This window comes from Psittacula echo (genome assembly GCF_963264785.1).
Source record: "Psittacula echo genome assembly, chromosome: 3".
NCBI classification, from domain to species: domain Eukaryota; kingdom Metazoa; phylum Chordata; class Aves; order Psittaciformes; family Psittacidae; genus Psittacula; species Psittacula echo.
Genome location: NC_137736.1, coordinates 98,625,155 through 98,652,144, shown reverse-complemented (window position 1 = coordinate 98,652,144; position 26,990 = coordinate 98,625,155). Strand labels below are relative to the sequence as shown.

Here is a 26,990-nt window from a genome sequence, read left to right as displayed (position 1 = left end):
GAAATATTGGGTCTTCAGTTCAATTCATAATGGATGTGTTTGAATTGTTGCGCGAAGACACCCTGAAATTATAATAATTAAAAAAAGAAATAAAAACCAGAGTAAAAATATTGATAATTTTTCCATTTTGAAGCAGAACTTGGGGGGGGTAGTGTTAGTAGAAGAGACCCTCTCCTCCTATCTGACACACACAGTGCCAGCTGAAACTGACGTGGGTGAGAAGGCTGTGGGTGAATTACAACTTTTTTTTAGGAGCCCTGTCAGAAAACAACCCTTTTTTTAAACCAAAGTCGTTGAAAACCAAGAGATTGGGAAGCCGGTTAACTGCTCGCCCTGCCGCAGTCCGCCCCGGCAGGGGGCAGCACAATCGATCGGGCACGGACGGGGCCCTCGGAGACCATAGAGTCGCGCCTCTCCCGCGTCGCCGGTGCTTGCCATTGAAGGAGGGGAGTCGCGCGATCGTTTCCTGCTCCACCCCATTCCCTCTGTACCCTCCACCCCATCTCGGTGGTGGCGCATGCGCGCCGGGAGGGGCACCTGAGAGCGAAGGTGCTCAGCCATGGCGGCTTCCATGATCTGCAGCCGGGCGTCGGCTGGGCTGAGGGGCAGCGGTTTCCGCGCCGCGCTGGGCACCGCCACAGCGAAGGTAGCGGCCGCTCGGGAGCGGGGGTGGGACGGAGTGGGCAGGGTTGGGCCCGGCCTAGGCTGCGAAGCGATGGCGGGAGGACCGGCCGTCTAGTCCGGCTGCCGCCGTCCTGTCCTGTTCTGACCTGCCTCGCCCTGTCGTGACGGCGGGGCTGACGCTTGCCTTTGGTGGCAGGCTGTGCGCTTGCCTTTGACGTACGTGCTGTGCCACCCTAGCTGCTGTTTTTGCTTGTGGCAGGTCTTGAGTGCGTGGTCCCCTTTTCCTTCCTTTTCAAACTCCGCCTGCCTAACTTGGCCTGGAAATCTCGATGTTGTCATCTCCGCTGTCACCTTACTCATAGGATGAATAGGGCTGTGTCAGGAGACTCTTCTTCCAGCTCGCAATTCCCCAGTCTCTGCCGTTGTTTCCTGTGAATGACTTACGGGTATGGTCATGTTTTTGGCTGAAGAACCTCAGAAAACCAGTGCAAATCAAAGAGCGAGGGAGGCTGAAGTGTGTAACAGATGTTCCTTGGGACTCTCTTCTCCTTCCACACACGGGGGAAGGTCGCTTCGAGTTCCCCTCTCGTGTTACGCACAGCCTCAGGGCTGGTCAGTCAGTGCCAGGAGCAGCAGCTACAGCGGTCAGCACCTCTCACTTGGGTTTCATGCCAAGGAAGGGGCCTCCTGTTTGCAGAAAGAATCCTTTGGAGGCTAAATAGGCTCTGTCGATTTGCTAGCTTGAAATGCCATAGTAAAGCTTTTGTGTTGTCTGCGTGCTTACTTTATTTAAGATGAAATGAAACCTTAAAAATCCAGTCTGTTAAAACTTTCCCAATACATGTAGTACTTGTGCCAATGGTACATATTAAAAAAAACCAAACCAACCAACCAAAAAAACCCCAACCAATCCCCAGAATAAATGCAAGTTTCTTTCAGTTTCTGCTGCCCCTCTTTCCCAAGGCTTCCCAAGTTTGGCAGACAGAGGCAGTCTACCAGAAATTTTGAATTACCTATTCTGTGTGCTTTTTTTCTGTTCTCTTATACTTCCAAAATTCTTCAAGGCGCTTTTCCCTACAGATATATTCCTTTAAGTACTTAAATGGCAGCCACATACTCAAGGGTGTTTTAATCCTGTCAGTGCTAGCAGCTTCGCTGGCTCTTTCCCACTGCCTTAGTAAACCCTCACAAACCCCAGTACCAAACCTGACATGAATGACTAATGTGGAAGGGTAATGTACAACAAGTTTAGGATTAAGTGTTCAGGTGTTTGCATTGATACAGTAAACTGTACTTTTTTAATGTATAGGGTTTTTAACCTAAGTTAAGATGGCAGTTTTCCCCAACAGAGTCATGTTCTTTTTGTTTTTCTGTTTTCTGTTTTTCTCTTCCTTCAGGTACTTGGTGGAAGCCCAGGAATACTCAATAATCATGGATTTCAGGTGCAACAACAGCAACAGAGGAGGCTGTCGCTACATGAGTACATGAGCATGGGACTGTTGCAGGAGGCTGGCATTGCTGTTCCACATGGACTAGTTGCCAAGACACCAGATGAAGCTTACAAAATAGCAAAAGAAATAGGTATAGAACATGTACAATTTAGGCATGGGATTGATACAAAGTGTAACTACTTTTTCTGTCTTTCCTGGTAAGATGTTTGTTGGAGTTATGAACATATCTTCTCTTAAAGAGAGCCTTTCCTGTGAAGCAACTTTCTTGTAGATTCGAGTATTTACTTTGAAGCTGACATTATCTTAATCTGATGATTTCTAATGCTTAGGATTGCTCAGAGAACAAGCAGTGTGCTTTCACACAGTGAAATCAGTTGTGACCTAGTTTTACTTAACTGAGAGTGTCTTTATTCAGACTTGTTTACAAAGCTAAACTGTGACCCTGAAATGGGGAAGGACTTGGTCTTGCTTCCATTAAAGGCTGTGAACTTGTATTTTGAGCATCATCTTTTCCATATCTGAATGCTGCAGATACTCTTCCAGTAACTTGTCTCACTTAGAAGGAATGGGGCAGGTATAAATTGTGTTAGCTTAGACTAATACAGCTACACAAACCTCTTTGAGATGAGCAGTAGACTCTGCTACAAATCCTGATGTCTTTTTACTCTCAAACAAGTTTAGATGAGATCTTGCGTGAAGAGCTTCAGTGGTGGTGGCAGGTAAGGCTTCTGTAGTCCAAGATCTCATATAGAACAGAAGATGCAAAGCATTCTTGCCTTTAGGCTGCAGAAGACAAGTAAAATCCTGTACCTTTGTGAATGTGCTGTTCTGGCAAAATGCAGCCGCCTCATGCAGGAGGGGAGAACTTTAATGGCTTGTAGTTCGTATGCTAAATTCCTGGCTTGTTGATGGCAGAGAATCCAGTCTCCTTTTCCTGGTGCTTAAATACTGTATTTAGAGTTGAGCTTTAATTTTGGACTTGACTGCCTAGTATTAATTTCTACTTTACCTACTGTTTGTCTTAGTAAAATTTTGTTTTAATTGGGATGTGATGTAGAAGTTGGCTTCTGTTGTTAGAGCCATTAATACTGATTTTTTTTTATTTTTTTTTTTTTAGCTTAAAGCTCCCCCTCCCTTGAAAAAATGTAGTAGGGTTATCACAAAGCTTTAATAAAGGATATTACTTGTATTCTGTTCTCGTAAGCAAATCCTAAATCTCTTTCACCTCCAAATGGTTACATTTGTAGTGATTCGTAGGGTTACAGGTTTTGTAAGATTAATTTCAGCTTCATATGTACATTTAAGGCAAGAAATCAAGTCACGAAAAGATACCTTTTTTTTCCTAAAGCAAGTTGAGACTGCTTTATAATGTAGAAAGGAATGGAAAAGCTGCTTTTCCTTCAGATATGGTATCCCAGAAATTCTGGTATTGCCTGCCTGCCTTCTTTCTCTTGTTCCCACTAGAGAATAAATGACACAAAATTATAACTTCATTAATATTAAAGAAAGGTGTTAAAGTACTTCTGGGAATGCTTTAAAATTCAGACCTGCTGCTTCTGTTCAGGTTGCATTGTAGCGTAATCTAAACTTCACAAATCGGACATACCCCCTTGCTTACATTAATATGTTGCATAGAACTTCTACTAGTGGCAAATAAGGCAACCTTTGCTTGTGGCTCTTAGTAGCGAGCAGGGAAACTCGAAGGTCATGATTCCTTTGTATTGTTCATTGTTCAGAGAGGGTTCCTGTAGCAAAGCAGGTGTGTCTGATTGCTGGCTTATAACTGTCTCATCCATGTGGTGTCATAGGTATGCCTCCAAATAAAGGAGTATGTGGCCCTATGCAGTTTATTCGGGATCAGAAAAATGAAGTTAAGTATATGAGTTTGCATTCCTTCATAAGCTGGAATAGAGAAATTCTGGGCTGCTGGTTTCAGCCATATACTTGACTATGGTGCTGTGGCTTTCTTTGGTACTTGAGGAAGGGATGACTTCCCAAAAGGAGAACACAGTGAAGGAGCTTGATTTTTGAGTCATAGCTAAAACATTGTCTAGAATTCATTCTGAATGGTGACAGATTATCCTTTGCTCCAGTGTTTTGGATTTCTTTGTTATTGTGACCATTTGCCCCCCTCCCCCCCCCTTTTTTTTTTCACTAGTACCTCTGGTATGTACTTTAAAAGCAAACCCAATCTCTAGCATAATGAAAAAAATCTCACTTTTTTTGGTCTACTTGCTCATTGTTTATTTTTGTAATGTAAGAGATGTTGCCAGTAGGTAGATTATCTTTTGCTTCTTTTTGGTGTTAAACTGTTTTTTCACATGTTTGTCTAAACCCTCCCAAAGATAGTAGGTAACACTGATTGCTCTGTTTTCCTAGTGGTGATCCACATGCTCCTGATAACCTTTAGTCAGAAACCTGCTCTCTGTAAACTTGAGTTTTGGCATTGAATTTCTTTCCTTTTGCAAATACCTCGCTTCACTTAGAAATGGGTAACTTTTTATCCCAATGTATAACAAACACAACCATCTTATTATCAGAGATTATTGTGGTTTAGCTGTGGCTGTAGCGAAATCAGTGTAAGCCCGTTGCATGAATAAAGCCAAAGCTTAACCATACTGATGATTACTATCACTGTGAGGTAGCTGGTGTGGTAGAATCAAGCTAAGGCATAGGAATGTTGCAGATTGTCTTAGAGCACTAGTTAGGATAGTGCACTAAATATTCTTTAAGTAACAAAAATGATGAAATTTGTTAGAATTTCAAAGTTATACTTATCTTGAGGTCTGAAGTTAGAATAGTCTGGAAACCAGAAAGGTTGCTTCCTCTCCACTCCCTCAGTTTTCTTGTACTAAATGTTTTTTCTGCTAAAGACTAAAATATCCTGAAGAGAGCAGATTGTTTACCTACATGTAATTTTGAAATGTATGTGGAGTAAAAAACAGTTTTTGAGCTTGCATTGTTCTCTAACATTTTTCTAATGTTTTTTGTTAAGGAAACTGAGATGAAATTAGATGCTGTGAGCAACTTCTTAGCCATGGTGACAGCTCACTTAAACCTGGTTTGAGTCTTAAGGGAAAAAAATGTATATATATTTTTGCTATTTTTTAAAAATTTGGTTTCTGCTGCAGCTGTCGTATTTCTTATAGTGCTGCTTTCAACTCAGATTTCTGTTCTAGCTGGATTCTGCAAATGGTTAATTCTTTGCTTCTGTTTTTTAAGAATCCTTTCTGTTGGGTCATGGAAGGGTTGTCTTTTGTCATTATTACAGCATTGGTTTGCATATAGCTTTTTCTTTCCATTTGCGGCTGTCGAGAGTCATCACCAGAATTTGTTACTTGCCCCAAGCAGCTTTTCCCTGTAAAGAGTCTTCCATCTCATTTCCCGTAAATTATTACTGTATGCCGGTTCGTGCAACTATGACCCTTTTAAAATAACTACTGTTGAGTAATTCAGTCTCTGAAGGTAGGTTTGGACCTCCTGTAAATCTCACTGCTCACTTACTTTTTCTCCAGTAGTTCACTGTCTCCATTCATGACCTCCAGATCTTATTTGTGCTGCTGAAAGAATGCGTTCTACTCACAGCTGAGAAGACTTGCATCTGAAGTCTTTTAAAGACTTTTATTGATTAAAAAAAACCCCACCCCAACAATATTTTTGGTTATTTGTGGGCTTTGCAATATGTGGTTCTTCATGTGTTGCATGAGTGAAAAAGCGAGCTGGGTAAATTCTGTTCCACAGTGTTGGTAAGAGGCAGCAGCAGTGTGTCTTGGTGGTAGACTCTATAAGTGTATATGGTGTACTCTCAGCCTATGCATGCATTCCAGCTGGCACTGTGACTGGTGCTGGTTTAGAATGTGATACGAATTTGTTATCAATAACACGACTAATAAACCTAAAGCCTTATTTCTTGAAGAACAGATGCTTTGTCAGTGTGATATCAGGTAGCTCAGCAGAACACACTCTTTGAAATGTATTGCTATTTGTTAAGACAGCACCTATGAAAGTGTATGTATTGCTGTAACTGAAGACTTGATGCTTCCTGACGCCTCCCTCTGTTAACAGTTGGGTGGAAGAGAGTCACATATTGTATGCGTATAGAAAAGTCTGCTTTTCTTTTATAGTATAAGCTTCTATACATGAGGATTTGAGAGCTAAGATTTCTGAAGTGATTAATATCTTGAAGCAGGTTTTGTATTCTGGTAGTTTTGTAGGATTTTGAAATAGTGAATACCACAGCTTTATGCTCATGGCAGATTGTCACAGTAAAATAAAAAGCTGTTCAGAATAGGAAGTGTTGAGAAACTGGGTGCATAACATTTCACCTTTCTATATCAGAGTTTTTGAATTTGCTGCTACTTTTGCTGTTGCAGTTTAAGAGGTCTAGTCCATCTCGTTATCAGTGTGGATTATAAAGAATGATCTCGTTTGGTATGCTTTCTACAGAGTGAGTCAAGTAATTGGCTTGGCTCTATTCCTGCAGACAGTTCTGTCAGATGTTTCTTTTCTGACTTTTGAGTTCTTTTCGGTGTTGTTACTTTGTTTTTCTGTTTATTGCCTAAGCATACAAACTGTATCTGTTAATAAAAAAAGAAAGAGTAAACTTGGGTAGATTTATAGATTTGTTCATCTCAGGCTTGATTTAATCAGAAACCAAAGTTTAGTACAACATGTGCAGTGTTTTTCTTAGGTTAAGTAATAGTTTTTTTCTTTACTAGTTCTTCAAAAGAACAGGTGTTCCAGGTGCTGTAGCACCAAAGCTGGGGTGATTTCCTCCTTGTGTATGCCATGCTTTTCTTGGTAGTCTCTGATTAAGCTGGTGGTTTTATTTTATTTTTTTTATTTGTTTTGTGTTTATGTTTTTTTTTTTCTTTGTTCTGTGTCATACTGAAAGCTCACATCTAGGTTTTTCTCTTCCTAATAGTTTTTGGTTGTTTTGCCATTATCTCTTTTCCCTGTTTCTCAGTTATCTGCTAGACTATGTTAGGTGATGTCTTTTAGGTTGTCTGTAGTCTGAAGCTCTAGAGCATTTATTCAGGTGTTGTAGGATATGGATGATGATCTAAGGTGGTAAATGTGCAGAAATGCTGCAGGTCTTACATTAAAAGAAAATCTGCTGTAATGGTCAGTTAAATTCTAAATAGCTGTTCCCAACAAAACAAAGACTGTATACTCTGAAGAGATTCTCTGCCTGTGTTGGCAGAGTTAAGGTTGTCATGCTCTTTATGTTGAGACTTCTGTTGATAGTACATTGTTACTTACATGTTCATCTTTTTCCCTCCCTAATTCCAGTAAATACAACTGTACTGTTTAAACTTAGAGATTTTACTATATCTGTGCAACAAGAAAAAAATGGTTTGTGTTTTAAATGGAGAGTCTTCCTGGAACTAAAAGCTTTCAAATAGCGTAACTGAGGTGAAAGTTATGGGTCTCTGTCTCTCTCCCAGGGTAAGTTTGCAGTTGAGTGGTAGTTGAGAATTTGATTGGCACTATGTTATTAACCATTGCTGCCTTTTACTGTTGTTTGCTTTGTCAGAACACATTAGGCTTGCAGAATTGTTATGAAGGTGTTTATGATATGTGGAAAGCAGTACTGCCACTGCAGTCAATATTTATCAGAAGTCAGAATGGAAACTTGCAAAACAGACCATTTTAGTAAAGTTTGTCTGCCCTAATCATGAGACTTTCTACTTGCATAGAAAACTCCAGAGATACAATAGAACAACAAACCTTGCTTCTTAAGGTTATCATAAGATTGTAATTTACATAGATAACTCATGCATGCACCTGTTATCTATGAGAGTATCTAAGGAGAAAGAGACCTTTCTCCCACTCTGAAGGCTTAGGTTATGGAATCAGAAATTATTCCTTCTGATAAAGTGATACCAGCCCTGCTAGAAATGAAGATCTGGCTGTTTCCTGGCTGTATTGTTCTTTTGCTGTCTAGTTAATAAATGATGAAGGTGAAACCTATAGTGTTAGTACTGCGTAAATTTTTTTGTTGCTGACTCAGTGTTCTGATGATTTCAGGCACCTGTTCTCATTGGTATCTACTCTTAATTTTATAAACATTTCCTGGTTCTTTTCAGACTGTTTTTACTTCCACATGCTTTTAGTGCTAACTGCCATTAATATGGAAATGCAGCTCTTAACAAATGCTTGTTTTGAGTTTTGTGTATTGGTCTGTAGCTTATTTGCCTGAGACAGCTGTACTAAAGGTTTGCTATGTAGTTCTAGTGCCCTGTGTTCAGGCTTTGCAATTTGTTACTGTGGCCAAGAGCAAATGTCCTGATTTCTGTCCTGCTCCCTTCAGTGTTCCTGTCACTGTGCTTGTCACACAGTACACAGACTCACAAAAGTACTGTCCAGTGGGTTAGCTTTTGCCTTCAGTGCCTTTTGCCAGCAGTGTCACTCTTCTGATATGCTCCAGCGTGTGATTGTGCAAACACTTATGCTGGCACAAGAAAGGAGGCTGGAGTGAAAAGCTGAGGACAGGAGGCAGGGTAGGACTGCTGTTATGGTGTAGTGTTGGCTGGTGCAAACTGTCCTAACTTTGTATGTGAGTACCTGCTCTAGAAACTGCTATTTCTCATTGAAACAGAAGCCCAGCAATATTTCAGAGCAGTGTAAGCAAACCAGAAGGGCACAACTGTTGATACTGAGTAGAAAAATGTTAGCTGCTGGTTTCCAAATTTTTTCTTGGATTACTGTGTATCAGCAGTTCTCTGTGATATTACTGCAGCTGCAGATGAGGTGTGTGAGCAAACATTTCTGCCCTTTAGTTTCAGGATCGCTTTAAATAGGAGCTGTAGGGAAAAAATGAAGTTTATTGAACAATAACCTTTCTGCATGGGTTAAGTTAAGGTTTTCTTGGGACGTCTTATCTTGAATTTAGTTTCCGGTACGTCTGTGCAGCTTAATTACTTGTAAGCATAGCTGGCCAAATAGCTCTTGAAGTGTTACGTGTTTATGCAGTCAAGCTGCAAGTTTGCTTGCAGTGCCGTAGGAAAACGAATTACGAGTCATTACTATTATGCTCAATGCCACAATTGCTCCATTCTGTTGCAATGATGACTTTGTTATGACCAAAATGGATTGCAAAAAGTTTGAGGTTGTTTCTCACACCTTTTTTTCAGACTTTATGTTTTGCCAAAGTCGAATAATGCATAATAGTTAAATTCTTAAGAAATACTGTATGTGATGAGGGCAGTGGTTTATTTAGCCCAGTATTTTGCCTCTTATAGTGGCGAAAGAACATCCTGGCTATTTTCTGCAGTCCATACCTCTTGTTTCCTGCTAGCATTTGTAATAATTGTTGCCTTCAGAATATCAGAGGGAACAACTCTGCCCAATTCCTTTTGACTCTTGCATTCTTCCTTCATGTTTTCTGCCAGGCTTCACTATCTTCTGTGTAAAGAAGATAGTGCCCCTTTTTAGAACTGACTTTCCTTGGTAGGTGGCTTTTGCTTTTGGCTGGTATAGAACAGGAAATTGAGAGTATGGTGTACATGTAGTGGTGTGTTCTTGCTCTGTCCCTCACCAGGTATGGCTAAAGACCAGGATCATTTACTTGCTTTGTTCTCTTTTGATAGATTTAAAGGAGTGCCAAGCTCTTTTAGTCCCTTCCTGTATGTGAAGGTCTTAATTTCAGTGATAATCCTGGCAACCAGTCTTTCCCAGTGTAAATTACTTTCATAATTGTGTGCAGAGCTAAATGTCATGTTCCAGCTGAGATGTTAACAGAGCTTTAGTTGGCATCTGGTTCTGACTTGTTTAGATACTGGTTTTTATTGCTAGGAGAAGTAAAAACTACAAAAAAGGTGCCTGTGGGTGAATTTTACTGCCTTCTTGAAAATTTCTCTGTAGAAATAGCTTTTACTTTCTGTATTTAGTGTAGGAGATGTAAGGTGGAGAAACAGGACCCTCTCTTCTGAGCTTCCTAGTGTACTGTAAATTAAATCTCTTAGTCTTGATTACTAAATATATCTGTTGTGAATCATTGTCAGATATCAGACTTCCATAGAAAGCTCAAAATAGTGAAATAATGCTGTGAATATTTTAAATCTTAAATATTTGAGTTACTTCAGAGCCCTGTGAGAAAACCTAGGTAGATTGTCAGTGAGAAAGCTGTGTTATTTTATTTTTCTTTTTTTTCCTAACTCAGACAATAAAATATTTTGCTCTCTCTTTTATGCTAACACTAGGAAGTCGTGCTTCTCCACATTTTGTGTTTGTGTGTACGCACAAGGTAAATTGTTTTCAAATGGATGGAACTTTGTTTTTAAGCTCGTGTGTTGGAGTGTGTGGCTTCATTTACCCAGGAAGCTACTATTGATAATCTTACTCTCGTGTGAGGCTTAGTGTTTTCTAAAGCAAGCTGTGTACTCAAAGTAATTGCGTAAAAGTTAAGTCTTCTATAAACCATGTTAACTTACTTGATTGATGGTACCTAGTAGCCACAAGAAAGAGTTGTCTTCAGGAACTGAATTAAATATTAGATAATAGACTATCTGTAAATAGTTGTTAAACAGTAAGTCAACATATACTTGCATGTTTATAACCTTCATGCTTTTCGTGTCAACAGACTTTGTATCAGTTGTGAATTCAGACATCTGTTGTTAGGTAGATAGCCAAGAAGGAAGATTTACAAGTAGCTGGTTGGGAGTAGTAACTTGAGCATTCTCTTTGCTTATAGCCACCCTAGCTTGTGATATTATGCAAGTTTAATTTATCTGGCCAGGAAGGATGCAGGTCAAAATAGGAAATAACGTATTTGTGTCTGCCATAACCTTCAGTATGTATAGTTGCTAGTTTTGCTGGAGTACTGCGGTTTTCTTAGGCTTTCCCGTGGCTGCCTTTTCACATCGAAGAGAACAGCAAGTTCTTCCTTTGCTCGTAAAGACCAGAGTGGTTCAGCTAATGGTGGCATAAGAAAAGATGGAATGTGCTGCACAAAAGTGAATGGGCAGCATTCACTTGCAGTCTAGTTGCTGTCTGCAGTGTATTCATTGTAATTGAACTTGGGTAACTACTCAGGTCTTCGTTTTTCTTCCTTTATCACCTTAAATGACTTGATGAACTGAACTTACTTCATTGCTTTATGTCTTGAACATCCTGGTCTTTTTTTGATGATGCCCTCTACTTTTTAAACCCAAATGCATAGTCTTCCCTACTTAGAATGATATTTTGTTAAGGATTTTTAAACAGTTGGAGCTAACTAAAGGGCTTACTCTGCCTACTCTGGGGAAAAAATAGAAGATTTGCTTAGGCCTCTGACTTCTGCAGAGCACTCAAGGTTATGCATCAGTGCTCTGCAGAATGGAAGCCATAATGGACCTGCAAGTTGACTTGGGTAAGTGCCACAGTTACATATCATTGCTGAGAAGATAGTGGTTACAGTAATAGAGTGTTTGTACTTGTTTGAGGAAAATCTTGGATTTTTGTACATCAGATTCTCAGTGTCATCTTATTAATAGTCTGTGAGATATTAATCAGTTGTTATTGGGTGCTTAATCATTTGTGATTTAAACATGGTTTAAAGATGTATCAAAACATCAACATTATTGGACCAACCAGGACACTAACTCACCAAGGTTTGTTCACAGAACAGCCTAAAGCTGAAATTGGTGGGTGGTTTGAGACTTTTGGAATAACCTGTGTGAGTTACAATACCATCTTTTGTTCACACATCTGTGTTTTGAATCGGGGGGACAGGATGGGGAGGAGGGAAGTGAATGTGGAAAAGGGGCGATAAAATGAAAACAGCCTTTATTATTCTACCTGAGGCAATTTGTTTTAGTAGTCACAGATGACAAGTTTTGGGTTTTCTTTCATTCTAGGTTCAAAGGATCTGGTGGTAAAAGCGCAGGTTTTAGCTGGTGGTAGAGGAAAAGGAACGTTTGAAGGTGGCCTCAAAGGAGGAGTGAAAATAGTTTTTTCGTAAGTTGTTTCTGAATTATCCAGCCAAGTAGGAAAATGTGAAAGTTTCATATTATGAATTGAACCTATTGCTTACTTTAAAATCAGTGTTTTAATTTAATACCTCAAAGTAACAAAAATGAGGTAAGTTTTTTTTTTTTTTTAAATGCTACTTCTGTTTTTTTTTCCCCAGCAGTTTGTCACATTCTGAGCTTCTTTTATTCTAGTCCAGAAGAAGCAAAAGACATCTCCTCCAAAATGATTGGAAAGAAGTTGTTTACCAAGCAGACAGGAGAAAAAGGCAGGATATGCAATCAAGTATTTATCTGTGAGCGCAGATATCCCAGGAGAGAATACTATTTTGCAATAACAATGGAAAGGTCTTTTCAAGTGAGTAATATTAGAAATAGAAGTAAACTAGTTGCTATAGCTGAAATAAAACCCACAAATACCAAAACAGTTTACTGTACTGGTCACTTGCTTTTGAAAATCAGGAATATGCATAAGCTAAATTTTGTTTCTCTAACAACATGATTGCCTTAGTGTTTAAATGCTTTAAAGATGTAATGCTACCATTTAAAGTTAAGGAATAATAAATGAATATAAGTAGCTCCAACTGAAGTTCAGAATCATATAGCTGAAGGGGAGATGGGTGGAATGAGGGATTTATTTTCATTTGAGTTTGAGTTTGCACTTATCTATCAGATGCTCATACTAGAATTTAGTTTAAAAAGACAGCTATGTGTGTGCATGAACATGTACACGCTATTTAAGAGTGTCAGGAGCATGATAAGTAAAAGCCTTTTGGAAGAGCCAGTGGTCCTGGATAAATTGGACATTCTTTTTCTTCAGTGTGTGAAGGGTCCCAGAGGTGCACAAATGTGTCCCTCAATTTTGAGAGCACTGGTAGCTTTCTTATGCCAGTACTCTTCAGGAACTAGTAAGAAGATTTGGGCCTAGAGGTTGGTTTTCAGAACTCTCAGGAAGATGACAGCTGGAGGTTACTCCATGTGTATGTTCTGTATGTGTGGGTATGTAGTTTTTTAGGCTACAATTCAAACCCATTTACTGAAATGTGAGTGTATTTTCTGACAGACTAGTGTTCTGTTATGGAGCACAAAGAACAAATTGGTAACTTCAGTAAAGCCAAAGTAAAGCTGATCTTGGAACTTTATTTTCTGAAGCTTAACAAAAACTGAGTTTGGTCTTTCCAATGCTTAAGAGTTTGCACAGGTGCTATTCTTGGTGATTAGAGGAGTATCTCCCGCATCAGTGTGAAATAATTTTATGTGGAGGAATGAGGAATCTAGTCTTGCATTTTTATTTTTTGATGCAAAATGAAGAGTTAAATTTTGTATTTGTTCCTCTTTCCGTCTGTGTAGTGTACTTTGTGACAGGAAAATATCAGTTGTGTTGTGTTATAGTACAGTTATGTGACTTAGGCACTTACATTCTGTTGTACTCTGTAATAGAGCATGGAAGATCCAAATGTTACAGTACACACTCCAGACTTACCACAAGGTGGCATTAAAATACTGTAAATGGCTGGATTTTATGATCTTAAAATTGTGTAAGCAATAAGCAGGCATCCTTAATGGAAACAGAATTTGCTGTAACTGATTTAAGAAAATCAGATAAAGAAGGGAAACATACTTTCCTGACTTGTTCTTGATCTCGTATAAAAAAATCAATCTTATTAGTGTATATTGAGCGTGTGGGTTATTGTCTTTTGATAGGGATGTGCTTTGGTTTTACTGCTGCCTTTTGAAGTCATGTTTTTAAGTGTGCTTGTAATTGCTGTACCTTGTCTAGGATGCTTATGATGAGGAAATGCCTTTCAAAAGAAGGAAGTGTGAAGGTTGAATAACACAGAGTTTTCTTCTTCCTTTAAAGGGAAAACAGTCTGTAAAATAGTCTGTTGAAAGTGGAACTTGATTTCTTGGGTGTTATTTGCCAGTAGGAGCAAGATTTCTTATGTTTTAAGCAAAATTATTCACTTTGGTCAATTCCATAGAACGATGAGTTATTTTTATAATGTTTTGTAACTTCCTGATGGTTCAGGATATGAATATCCAGAAATGTTCATTGTGTTGAATCTTGCTATTAGATGTAGAATAATTTACCATCTATATGTTTCTATTTGGAAGGATGGTGATAAGTGGTGTGGTTACTGAGCATGTTCTCTGAACCAATGTCATGCTTTTTGTAATTAATTGTTAATCATTATAAGGCTTTTTAATGTTAAAGACCTGTGCTGATAGGAAATGCTGCCTTAGTACACTGTATGTCATAATCCATGTGCGGGTGATGATAAGAGACAGCAAGTTGAGATGATACAAGTATGTCTTTACTGTAAACTGGAGGCCTGTTCCAATGGGGAGAGATTTTTAGGTTCCAGTAGTGAGTCTTTGAGGTTTTTGTTGAGATTTAGATTGGTTTGTTTTTTTTTTTTTTTTGTTTTTTTTTTTTTTTTTCTTAAAAAAAAGCTAACAAAACCTGCTGCAGTGCTTCTTAATTTCTTTTATTATTGAATAATTGAGTTCTGTTTTGTCAGAACTCCATGACTTACTTTCAGTGTTGTTCTATTGAACAGGAGTAGCGTGCAATAACTTGTCACTAGGTCTGCAGAACTAGATTTGTTCTTGAAGTATGGCAGAATGAATACATGAGTGCCTGACATTTGATGTGTGTTTGTGTAGGGGTGAATGGAGAAAGGGGAGATGTTTTTTTCTGGTGACAACCTAGAAGATGAAATGCATATGGTTACTAAGTTGAATTGTCTATCAAAATTTAAAACTAGTATGTCTGTGTTAATTGCTCTTTTACTACAGTGTATACAAAGGAAAGTTTTCCTTGTTAAAAGAAAGTGGACCAAACATACGCCTTAAAATTTGGAAAGTGTTATTAAAACGTTGTTATTACATAGTTGTTATTAAAATTATGTTATTACTTAGATGTATTGAATAGATAGTAACATTCTCAGAGAAGTAAATGCCCACATTTTCCAACTGACAAGAAGATTTTGCTGTGAGGTAATCTTATGGGAAGAATATATTCCAATTGTGTAATAAAAAGTACTTATGCTTTTTTTTCCTTTCCTTTTTGTTCCAGGGTCCTGTGCTGATAGGCAGTTCTCAGGGTGGTGTTAATATTGAAGATGTTGCTGCAGAGAATCCTGATGCAATAATTAAGGAGCCCATTGATATAGTGGAAGGCATAAAAAAGGAGCAAACTGTTAGGGTAATTGTTAATGTGGACTAGTACACATTAGGGAGGATGGGGGGGGTTGCTTTTACATTTTGTAAAGTGTGCATGTGTTCAACCTGCTGAGTTGTCTTAAACCCTTTTGGCATTTTGATATGGATTTGAACTAGGTATTTAAGTATTTTCAGGTGACAGACAATGCAAATCCAGCTCTGCATGGCAGTGTTTTATCTAGCTTTTGTGTAGCTTGTAAAGGTGTATGATAATGACTTCTTGCTAGTTCCTTTTTAGGGTAAGTGCAGTGTTTTGTATTGAAAACAATCTCTTAAAACCCAAGAGTTACTTTGTTTCCAGGAGGACAGGAGAGGGTCTGCATTTACAAATTCATTTGACACTGTAATAATAGCTAAACTGGAACTTGCCTAATTCGTAACTAAATCAAATCCCGAGTATCAGTTAACTGATAACGGATCTTTTACTTTCAGCTTGCCCAAAAAATGGGATTTCCTCCTAATCTGGTGGATGAAGCAGCTGAAAATATGATCAAACTATATAATCTCTTTCTGAAATATGATGCTACCATGATAGAAATAAATCCTATGGTGGAAGATTCATCAGGAGTTGGTAACGTTTCTTCTTTATGTTCATGTACCAGCTTGACATTTTATAGATCTTAGTTGCTTTGCACTGCTAAAATTTCAGCTGTATACAGCAAGAGGACTTAGCATTAACATGGTATGATCAAAACCAAATTTAATAAAGCATATGAATTTGAAAATCTAGGCATGGTAGGTATCTGCCATGAATTGCTAAGTAGGGTCTTAAGTTTAAATAACTTACTTTTAAGTTTTCTTTTTTTATTTATTTTAAAATAACACATCTTCCACTTTTGAGTGTTTGACTACCCAGGATAAAGCATTTCTAGAAGCTGGATCTTTTCAAAAGGCTTGAAGTGAAGTTTGAGCCATATTGTGTATTCAAAGTTGGTACTGAAAAAGTAACCAGAATAGTAGCACCTTCTAGAAATCTCCTGCCTTTACTACTTGGGCATCAGAATGACTGATAGAATTTGATATTTGATGTATTGAAAGACTATAGGTGTTTAAGTGGTGATGTTTGTAAGGTTTTTAGCACATCTAGTTGCAGAATAGTTAATATTCAATTAGAACCAATTCCCCTCTCACCAATAAACAAATCTGTGGAGAATGTTTGTACTTGAACTCAAGTACAACAGTTTTAAACATGAATATGAAAATAGCTCCTTCATCAAAGTTTACAATTACTCTACTGTTATACTGTTATTACTCTACTGTTATTGTGTTAGGCTGTTTTTTAAATAATGCTGCTTAAATGAACAGTATGGAGCAGTCTCTCCCATCTGTTTCTCATGCCTTGTCATTTTTATATCATATGTAGTGAGGGATAGAGATGAAGTCTTACGTTTGTACAGACAGAAACTTAGTTCTGATGTAAAGAATACTCTAGGTTTTCCACAACACCCGCTATATCTAAGTAAAATTTACTTTTGTGTGTATTCTTCTGACAACTTTTCTTCAAACTTGGATGTTTTTTCATTGTGTTTCTGTGTGCTTATAGGGGCGCACACATTAAAAGCAGAAAACTAAGAGGCATTAGAAAAACCCAAACCAGAGATCTTTTGTAGAAATTAATTTAATGCTAATTATTGAAGCATAAATTACCCAGGTTTATCAAACTGCTTACTGTAAGCTTCTTTGCTTTTAAGGTACTGTCGTGGTTTAAGCCCCGGCTGTAAATTAGAACCACGCAGTCTACTTCCCCCCCCCCACACTCCCCAGAGGGATGGGGAGGAGAATCGAAAGAATGTAACTCCCACGGGTTGAGATAAGAACAGTCCAGTAACTCAGGTATAACACAAATCACTACTGCTGCCACCAATAATAATAATGATAAGAGAAATAACAAGGGAAGAAAATATGATACCGCTCGCCGGAAAAGAGCCCGACCGAAAAGAGGACGTGCCCTTCCGGGTAGCTCCCAGTTACATCCCCGGGCATGACGTGCTGTGGTATGGAATACCTCTTTGGCTAGTTTGGGTCAGGCGTCCTGTCCCTGCTTCCTCCCGGCCCCTCCTCCTCCCTGGCAGAGCATGAGACTCACAAAGTCCTTGGTCAGTCTAAACATCAGTGTTATCAGCTCTGTTCCGAGGCCGAAAGTCAAAAACACAGTGCTGCAACAGCTACTAAGAAGGAGAAAAACTGACTGCTACTGCTGAACCCAGGACAGGTGTTTCAAGAACTTCATTTATCTTCCCTGCAGTTAAAGGGTTTAATTGTTTTTGTGGGTAAACTTGAGAGAATCTTGTTATTTATATGCAGTGCTAAGTCTGTCTTTCCAGCAAAAGTGTAAGTTTGGACTGCATGAGCCAGCTGCCAAGTTTGACTTGACATACTTCAGCGTATTTATGTAGAAGTTGAGCTATTATTTTAATATTAAATGATGGTTTGCTTTTTTTCCTTTCAGTGATGTGTATGGATGCAAAGATAAACTTTGACAGTAATTCAGCCTATCGTCAGAAGAAGATCTTTGATATGCAGGACTGGACACAGGAAGATCAAAGAGACAGGGATGCTGCAAAAGCAGATCTCAACTATATAGGATTGGATGGAAACATAGGCTGCTTAGGTATGTTGTATTTGATGAAATTTAAATGACCTAATGGATTTATAAACTGAATTCCTAAATGTTATCTTTATTCTCATATAGTCAATGGTGCTGGTTTAGCTATGGCCACAATGGATATAATTAAACTTCACGGCGGAACTCCAGCAAACTTCCTTGATGTTGGTGGTGGTGCTACAGTGCAGCAAGTGACAGAAGCCTTTAAGCTTATTACCTCTGATAAAAAGGTGAGGGAAGAGTTGGTGTATCAAGGTCCAGGTTGTGATTTGAAAGACAATGCTTAGTGCATGTTCTCCAGAACACATGTTTTTAGGAGCATAAAATTAAAAAAAGGAAAGAAAAGTGAGATGTTAGCTTAATTTTGGTGCAAATGAAAAGGGCTTGAAAAATTTTTGTATTTTTCCCCTTTTTTAAAAAATAGAGTCTTTGGCTGTGTACTGAGTAAGCACTTTTATACCCTCTGGTTGAAGTTACAGCTGTATTTGAATCTTTCTAGAAATCTTTGAGTCAGAAATTCCTCTTGTCTGCTGTTTAAACCGAAAGCAGTATTCAGCTGGGTTTCTCCTTTCTTTTTGTCTTTTGGGCCTGTTTTGCAGCTGGTTCTGTTTTGTGCATAGAGTTGTAGAGATGAATATTCATTGTGCTGTGCACAAATAAATATCTAAGGTACTAATTATATATAATGTAAGATAAAATAATTTTGTGATGACCTTGGAAGGACTAAATTAATGTTTTATCCTATTGAAAGCTTATCAGAAGTGTTTGAATATTATTAAAATAATAAAGTAGTTGAAACTAAAGGAAGAGCTTTACCATCCCAGAAAGACAATGCAAAGACTGGGTTGCTGGTCTACATAGAAATGCTTATCCCAGTAGGGACTTAATGGTAGTTTGAGACTTTTCAAAAAGAAAGAAAAATATGAAAAAAAAGGTAACTGAAAAAGGCAGGAGTGACTTGCAGGATCTGATAATGTTATGCTACTTTTGCACCAGAATTTCATCCCCCACTTGCTCATCTTTGGAAAGGGCCAGAAACAAATGATGAGTGATGTTACAGAGAAGCTTAGTCTTTTCGCGATTGGAAAGATTTTTGTTACCAAATGCAGGGTCTGACACACTCTCCATGGGTATTATAGAATTATTTAGATTGGAAAAGACTTTCAAGATGATTGAGTTCAACCATGAACCCAGCACTGCCAAGTCCACCACTAAACCATGTGCCTAAGCATCACATCTATTTCTTTTTAAATACCCCCAGGGACAGTGACCCCACTACTTTCCTGGGCAACCTCTTCCAATGCTTGACAACTCTTTTGGTGAAGATATTTTTTGAATATCTAGTCTAAACCTCCCTTGGTACAATTTGAGGCAGTTTCCTTTTGTCCTATCACTTGTTACTTGGGAGAAAAGACCTACACCCACGTTGCTACAACCTCCTTTCAGGTAGTTGTAGAGAGTGATAAGGTCTCCCCTCAGCCTTCTTTTTCAAGGCTAAACAACCCCAGTTCCCTCAGCTGCTCCTCATAAGGCTTGTTCTTTCTTCACCTTCTTTCAGCAAACCGATGGGAAACTGAGGGACATAGGCACAGAGCACCTGAATTACAGAGAGAAGAGAAGAAACAAGGAAGAATCTGGGAGTTGTTGATTTGGGACAAGTTCTTACAATGCCAGTTCTCTGCTGATGCAAGAACAGAGTGTGTCCAAACAGACTTGTTAATATATCTTTCCCTTTCTGCCTTCCTTCAGGTGCTCACTCTTTTATCAAAACCTGATGACTGTAGCTGGGATTCCTTTCTGCTAAAAGTCAGAGAGCAGTGCAGACCGCTTGTCTCATGGACTGCACTCTGGCTGCCACTCTGGGTTCAGTTCAGGCATTGTTTGGAATAGCTTTCTGGGGTGCCAATCTAAGTTGCTTCCACCCATTAGTAGCAGGAGCAAGAACTATCTCGCATAGATGAGTTAGTCTAATTGCAGGATAATGAGAACCAAGATACTGTTTCTTAAGCAGTTGCACATGAATATTTTGTCCTGTTAAGTTTATTCTGTCCTTCAGTGTTATCTGTGTATTTTTGCCCCTCCTTTATTCAGTCCCTCATCACTGACTATGACCTTTTTGCTACTCCTTTCCACCACTTCAGTAGGAAGATACTTTCCCTTAATCTCAGGCTCTGTCCTGAATGAAACATATTTCAGAGATTTTACCTCTAAGCATGCTAGCTTTTAAATTGTGTAATCAGTTTCTCACGCATGAGTTTTATAAGTTTTCTGCATTCTTTTGCCTGGCTCTTCAGTATGTGGAGGTACTAGTGTGGGAAGTACTTCTGCTGGAGTAATGTTAGAAATGGAGAGATAAACAGTCGACAGACGAAGTTGTTAAATAACTTTGCTGGAGTTTCATCTGTCTGATGACAATCAATCAGCTCTCTTCAGAATATTCTAAAAACGATTAATAATATACAGTGTTGGTTTTATACAGAAAATGAGTGTGTGCCTTTTCAAGCATGTACAAAGAATAGACACTATTAAGAGAAATGGCGATTGCCTGCAATGCATGCTGGATTGAAGGACAATGTGGAAATTTCCTGGGACAGGCATTTTCCTGGAAGTAACAGTTCTGCTGTATGTGACTTGACAGAACTGCACTTCTGTTGCTGATGTTCTTTAGAACAGAAATGTTCCCTGTCTTGCAGAGTCCCTTGCTACACTTAAGAAGTTTGAATTTTCCTTACACTGAAAGGCTGAGTGGTACTTTTATCTGATGTGCCTCTGGCGATTTTTAATATGAATATTGTCATTGGTTCTGTAGGTACTGGCCATACTGGTAAATATTTTTGGTGGCATTATGCGATGCGATGTGATAGCACAAGGCATTGTTATGGCAGTAAAGGATTTGGACCTAAAAATACCTATTGTGGTACGGTTGCAAGGTGAGTGTGCTTCAATACATGTTAAACATATTCTGTCCATATTGACAAATGTTCTTGAGCTTATATATTGTGCAGCTGGTTGTCTGAAGATTATGGGTAAGTAAGGCAAACCTTGAATTTAGATGTTGAGATTGGCAAGTTAATAAAAAGACATTTCCTGCTTTTATAACTGCTGAAGTTGTTGTCTTCTAGATTTATTCACAAACTTACTTTTGGAACAGGCTTCCTAGAAAATAGGAGAATGCTCTGGTGGTAGTAGTCTCCTGTTCATTAAAAGTGGCATTTTATCCCTTTCTTGAGGTACACGAGTTGATGATGCCAAAGCTTTAATAACAGCTAGTGGCCTCAAAATCCTTGCGTGTGATGACTTGGATGAAGCTGCAAAAATGGTAAGTTAGCTAGTTAAGAATATTTTCAGAACATAGCATCTGTTGCAGAATATTAAGAAGTTGAAACTCCATTCACTTAACTAAATATAGCTTAGCATAAATCAGTGTTGGTCATTATCAGGGCCTGAAGTACATGTTTTGTAAGGAGAGCTACTATGTAGTCAGAAGCTATCAGAAGCCGTTATACCTCAGAAGTTTCTAAGCAGGAAATAATTAATAGACTTTTTAAGTTGTTGTGCAAGACAAGTTGAGGCTCCGTAAGGTATCAAAATAAGATCCAGAAATGTTTGCAACAAGAACTCAGAGGAGAAGTACCTTCTAAATATATAGAATCTCTTGTGAGTGGGTACCCCAGCACCTCCCAAGAAAACGGGGTGGTACATAAAGTTCACATAAAGATACATAAACTTGTATTGTTTCATCAAGATACTGGGTTGTAAATGAGAACCAGACGTTGTATAACTGTTGAGATGTTTTCTAATAGACTTGACCTTTCATTTAGAAGTGATTAAGAAGCACTGGACTAAGTAATAATTCCCCCGCCCTGGATTTTGCTGGTGATTCTCTGGCATTACTTTGTTTAAAAAGTTTGGTCCAGCTCATTCAAGTTAGGATTGCTTTCAAGTCAGTCTTTATTTTCTGTTTTTCAGGTGGTGAAACTCTCCGAAATAGTAAGCTTAGCAAAACAAGCTCATGTGGATGTTAAATTTCAGCTGCCAATTTGAAATGAGGAATGTCATGCTGGTGTCTAACATGTTCTCTGAAATACTGTGTTCTGTGGGATAGCTTTCATTTTCTTGTGGAGGTTTTGATTGTTTGACGGACGCACAAACTGAAATACCTGTTTTTAACGTTAACATTCAGAATGGTCAGAGTTCTTGTAAAAGTGTGTATTGCTGATCTTTTAGTCCTTAGTTGTTTCCAAGCCTCCAGCTTCTGCTGCAGAATGTCACTTGCAATATATTTCTGCGTTGTCCGAAGTAAAGCTTCTGGTTGAAAAATAATTATTCTGAATAAATTCTGAAGTTACTTTACTTGTAAATTTGGTTAAAAGTAAATATGACTAGATTATCTAGTTGACCATATGGAGAAATGTATTGAAACGGTATTTTATGTTGGAGACAGTTGTCCTTAGCAATATAATGGAGATGAGCCCACCAATCATTATTTATGAACAGGTGCATTTGAACTTGATCAGAAACATTTTTAGAAGTGCTTCACTGAAGTGGCTGGTAACTCTTCTGGACAACGTGTTTATTCACTACAAAATATACTGTAGCACTTAGATTTTCACAGTTTCTGGTCCTTGCAAAAAAAGCATTGTGTAGTTTTATATATGAACAAGCATTTACCAAACTTCAAGGAGACAGAATACATACAGAATGAAATTGTCTATTGTACATCGCTAATGAAATTGTACATTAATAAAATGTCTCCCAAAACTTCTGTAGTCTTTTTCTGTATATGTTACCATTTTGATAAATTACATATACTCATGGACTAAACTATAATGTAGGATCGCAATGTAAAAGCTTCTTAGGAGTCAATTTACAATAGCATATATGTTATTTTTTTCCCTCCTTGGATTTCATTGCATGATTAAAAACACATGAACTCACACTGTGGTGAAAAGCCTGGACAGATACCATGCATATAACATCTTCCTGAAGTGGCCATAACTGATCTCTACATAAACAAATACGCAAGAAAATGTCACTTTTTTGGGGGGGGGACTAGTGCTTCTACTAACAAATTAATATTTATTTTTGTTGCCTTACAATGCTGTTGATTTTGTAATGATATAGAACTTGGATGATGGTCCATTTTCCACTTAATTTCCAAATGCTGTTAGTTACTGTTACTCATTTTTTGTTTGTTTTGTAGGCCTGTTGATTTTTTTTTTTTTTTTTTTTTGTTGAAGATGCTATTTTCTTGGCTAATGATAATGTGGTTTTATCAGGAAATAATGAACACTTGTCTGTGGTGGGATTTCAAAATGTGATATCATATAAACATGAACTAAGGACTTAAAAGGATTATATGAAATGTGGGGAAACAGTCAATCGTATGCAGTTTTGAGGTAGGGTAATAAATGAAGGAACTTTAAACTAGCATAGTGTATTACAGCAGTCTTTTGACAGTACTAAGAAAAATCAGAAATTAAGGTCACTCTGAATTTAAATAAATTATTTTCAATCCTGTGTGGTATCACATAGCTGAGTACTGTGTGCTGTTGATCCAGCATGCCAGATTGGGCTTGTGGATATGCTTGGAATTGTTTTTATTCAATGGCTTGAATGGATTTGCAGAAGTAACCAGTTTGAATAGATTTGTTAAGCATTGAATGATTTGGATAATATAATTCATTTCTAGCCTGTGGGTTTGTTTCTAATCTTATTTTTTAACTTTCAAAATCTGTGTGGAATGATAATGTTCCAGGTTCATACAGAGGAATTTTTTTTAACCAGCCTAACTCTAAATAACTAGGAACAGTAAGACAAAAGTGACTTGATGTCAAAAATGAAAAATGGAGATGGTATTTTAGTACAAATACTGGACTAGAATGGAGGCAAAACTAGATCCTGCTGTTAGACCAGTATTTCCTTTATACCCTATCTGAAATGTTAAGTGTAGTTCAGTAGGGGATGGAGCCAAGGCAAAATAGTTTTTATCTTTGAGAGGAATGTAAAATACTGCCTTTCTCAGATGTATTCACAAGTAACATGTGACAGAAAGCAGTGGTTTGCCATTAGGATAATTCTAAAGCCCATAGTATTCCTTTAAGGATGAAGAACAGGTATGGAATAGGAGGGTGGCTGCATCCAATTTCCTGACCAGAGTGTGCAGTAACAATCTGTAGAGTGGCAGGGAGTTGCTTTAAGTTACTTAAGCAATGCTTATGGCTTTGTAATCCAAATACTTCCCAGCTGGAAAAAAAAAAAATAGTTTCTTTGAAAACAGAAATCCATGTAAGGGGTTGAATATGGTGTCACAGATAGGGTGGGAGGAGTGTGAACAGCAACATGAAGGACTGTGGCCAGGGTGGCATATATAGGTGGTGTATGTAAGTGGCAGACATGCCCCTTTCCAAAGATGGGGGTCTGGAAACATTTATTTCTTGTTATTTCACTTAATGAAGAAACAGAATTAGTGATCGAGTGTTAGGTATCTTGAAACTAACTAGGCATACGGAGATTCCTTTAATTACCTAGGTACCACAGTGCTGTGTTTTAGACTGTTCTGCCTAAATCAAAGTATGTTGCAGCCAAGCAATGTTGATCCATTTGATGTGTAGTTGGTAATTTAAGGGCCCAGAGCTGATGTAGGAACTGCCTGAATCAACTTAAAGCTGCATAAAAAACTTCCTTACCCATACTGTATTGCAATGTTAATAATCAAAGATGCATAAGAATGGAAACTTACTAAAATTAGTCAATATGGCCAAAAGCAGGATTTCTGAGAAAGTAAAAAAACCGTGAAAAATGTGTAAACAACTTCTTACAGATAAGAGCTTCAAAGGAGCAGGGATTTTAATGGCAGTAAAAGGAGTTTGTATTAGATGACTTGCTGCCTTTTGATGCAGTCGTTATCGGTGCAGAGTTTTGTAGCTGTTTTGAGATGCCATAAAAGCAAGTGCATTTTTGTAATAATATTGTAACCACTGCCAGCCTTCAAATTCAGAAACTGACTGTTTTCATGTCCCATAGGTATCTCAAGTGTTAGGGTACATTGTGGCCAGTGTGCTTGAAGACATCTCTGGTGGATATTAAGGGTGGATCTTACTCCGTAATTATTTAAAAAGATGAAGTCTCTTATTATTTTATGTTTGTTTATTTTATGTTTGATTTTTTTTCCTGTGTTATCTACTGACCCAGTTTCTATTTAGTGTATTATTATATCATTTTCTACTGTGATACTTCAGTGAAATAATTGACCTTCTACTGTGATACTTCAGTGAAATAATTGACCTTCTACTGTGATACTTCAGTGAAATAATTGACCTTCATGGAAAAACAGACAATAAAATTCTAAGTAGCATTAATACAGATCCGTTTGGTGGATGTATTCTGATTTGGTTAAAACAACTGAAGGATGCCTAGGAAAAATACTCGAGCTGGATAAGAAATAATGCCTCACATACATGCTATCCCAGTCAGCAGCGATTTGGGATCTGAAGTATTGTTAGTTGGAGGTAGCTACAACTGAGGCAAGCTACTCAAAGCTGGCAGTGGCTATAGCAACTCTGGAGTTGCTATAGCGCATCAGGTGTGTTCATTTGAGGCAAGTAGCTGAAATACCCTGCAAACTAAACTACATTTTTTTTTTCTTTTAGTTAATTAATTAGTTTGTGAGATGGTATGTCATAATTAATCAATCCTTAAAATGTAATGAAAGATTTTCTTCAAGTGTGTGTTGAAGTGCAAGAAGCCTAATGAAGGGCATGTATACACAGGTGTTCCACTGCTTGGTTTGTGGTTTTTTTACCTTACTCCAAATTTCATGTGTTAAAATATAAGAAATTCCACAGCTGTCTACAGAGACAGGGAATGGTGTGTGAGCAATAGATACACAGCAATAGGGATAGTTTATTCCTAATACAGAGTTGTCTTTTGTGTCTGCAGGGCAGATAATTTCTGGAAAACTGTTTTTGATTTCACAGGCACTAATTAGCTCATTGGTTCTAGGAAAGCAGATATTCAAAGTGCAGGAAGAGAGCCTGAGGTGGTGTGTATTAAGACTTTCCACCATTTCTGGTAATTGAGTTTCCTTAAGGGGAATTCAGTAAGGTTTTGAGAGGGTTGTTTTGGGTTGTGGGTTTTTTTGTTTTTTGTTTCCCCTCTCACTTTCTTCTGAACTTGTATCACACTCTGGACTAATGATATTTGGTCTCCATCTGCTGTGAAGTTCAAAAGCACTGTGAGGGGCCTTTCTGTTCCTGTTTCCTACAGTTTCTCCTGTTGCAGCTTCTGCTGCTGCTTGAAATCTTCATCTGTCTGTCCTTTCCTTTGCAATGATGGCTGATTTCTGCAGATGTTGGGGGGCAACATGTGGAGGAAAACGAGAAGGGATCTGAATGGGTACAGCCTGAATAAAAGACTTCACTGCAAATAGTGTGAAACTATTTGTATTGCTTTTATAGTTCACCCGGATTCTGAGAGACTGATCATGGCAGTAGTTCTTACATGTATGCATCTCTGTGTATGTATATATGTGCATGTGTGTCTAGACTTATGTATGCATAAGCATACTATATATGAGTTTGGGAACAGTGTTTATCGTTTTACTGCAATACAAAGTAACACTATTAGTGGTAAGTGTTCTTGTTATTCATTGCACATTTAAACAGGAAAGATATATTGGTTGGGGGAAAAGAGCCAGTATTGCCTCTTGTTTTGAGCATCACTTAAGAGAGAGGGTGATGTGCTGTTGTTGCACTACCCATCTCTGTTACCACTATCTTTGTTACCTGTTTAAGTGCTGCTTGCAAAAGGTCTGGGTCAGCAGATCTGTCAGTAGCTTTGGAACTGAGCCGTGCACTCAGCCCTTGGGAAGTTCAGGCTGTAGAGAAAATGGAGTTGTGTTCGCTGAAAAATAACAGCGTACGTGAGGGATAAAACCAGGACTTGGGGGTCCTCAGTCCTAGGAGCCAGCACTAAAATAGCTCTTTTCTTTTTCCACACTTCTGACCTTTCCTGAGCTAGGCAATATCAAATCTTTTCACCAAAAGGAGTCACACCAGGCATTGGATGTGCCTGGCCTCCCTTCATGGTGAGTAGCTGCTTCAAGTAGTTGTGGTGTCTTTATAGAAGACACCC

The 26,990-nt window shown here is 38.3% G+C and overlaps 1 protein-coding gene across 3 annotated transcripts; it reads left to right on the top strand.

The window, feature by feature from the left end:
• Positions 1–504: 504 nt before the first annotated feature.
• On the top strand, positions 505–26,497 carry SUCLA2 (succinate-CoA ligase ADP-forming subunit beta). 3 transcript variants are annotated; one of them, XM_080612166.1, is made up of 12 exons: positions 560–646; positions 884–1,070; positions 2,022–2,205; positions 11,915–12,014; positions 12,221–12,383; positions 15,105–15,233; positions 15,683–15,821; positions 17,700–17,861; positions 17,943–18,085; positions 20,665–20,785; positions 21,086–21,174; positions 21,825–26,497. In XM_080612166.1, the coding sequence occupies exons 3-12, from the start codon at positions 2,109–2,111 to the stop codon at positions 21,897–21,899; spliced, it is 1,218 nt and encodes a 405-aa protein (XP_080468292.1). In that variant the 5' UTR covers positions 560–646; positions 884–1,070; positions 2,022–2,108; the 3' UTR covers positions 21,900–26,497. The 3 variants fall into 3 exon arrangements, 2 of the variants coding, with proteins under 2 accessions (XP_080468291.1, XP_080468292.1); XM_080612165.1 differs by lacking the exon at positions 884–1,070 and having other exon boundaries at positions 505–646; XR_013956356.1 differs by lacking the exons at positions 884–1,070; positions 21,086–21,174; positions 21,825–26,497 and adding an exon at positions 19,414–19,604 and having other exon boundaries at positions 505–646; positions 20,665–20,783.
• The last annotated feature ends 493 nt before the right edge of the window (positions 26,498–26,990 follow it).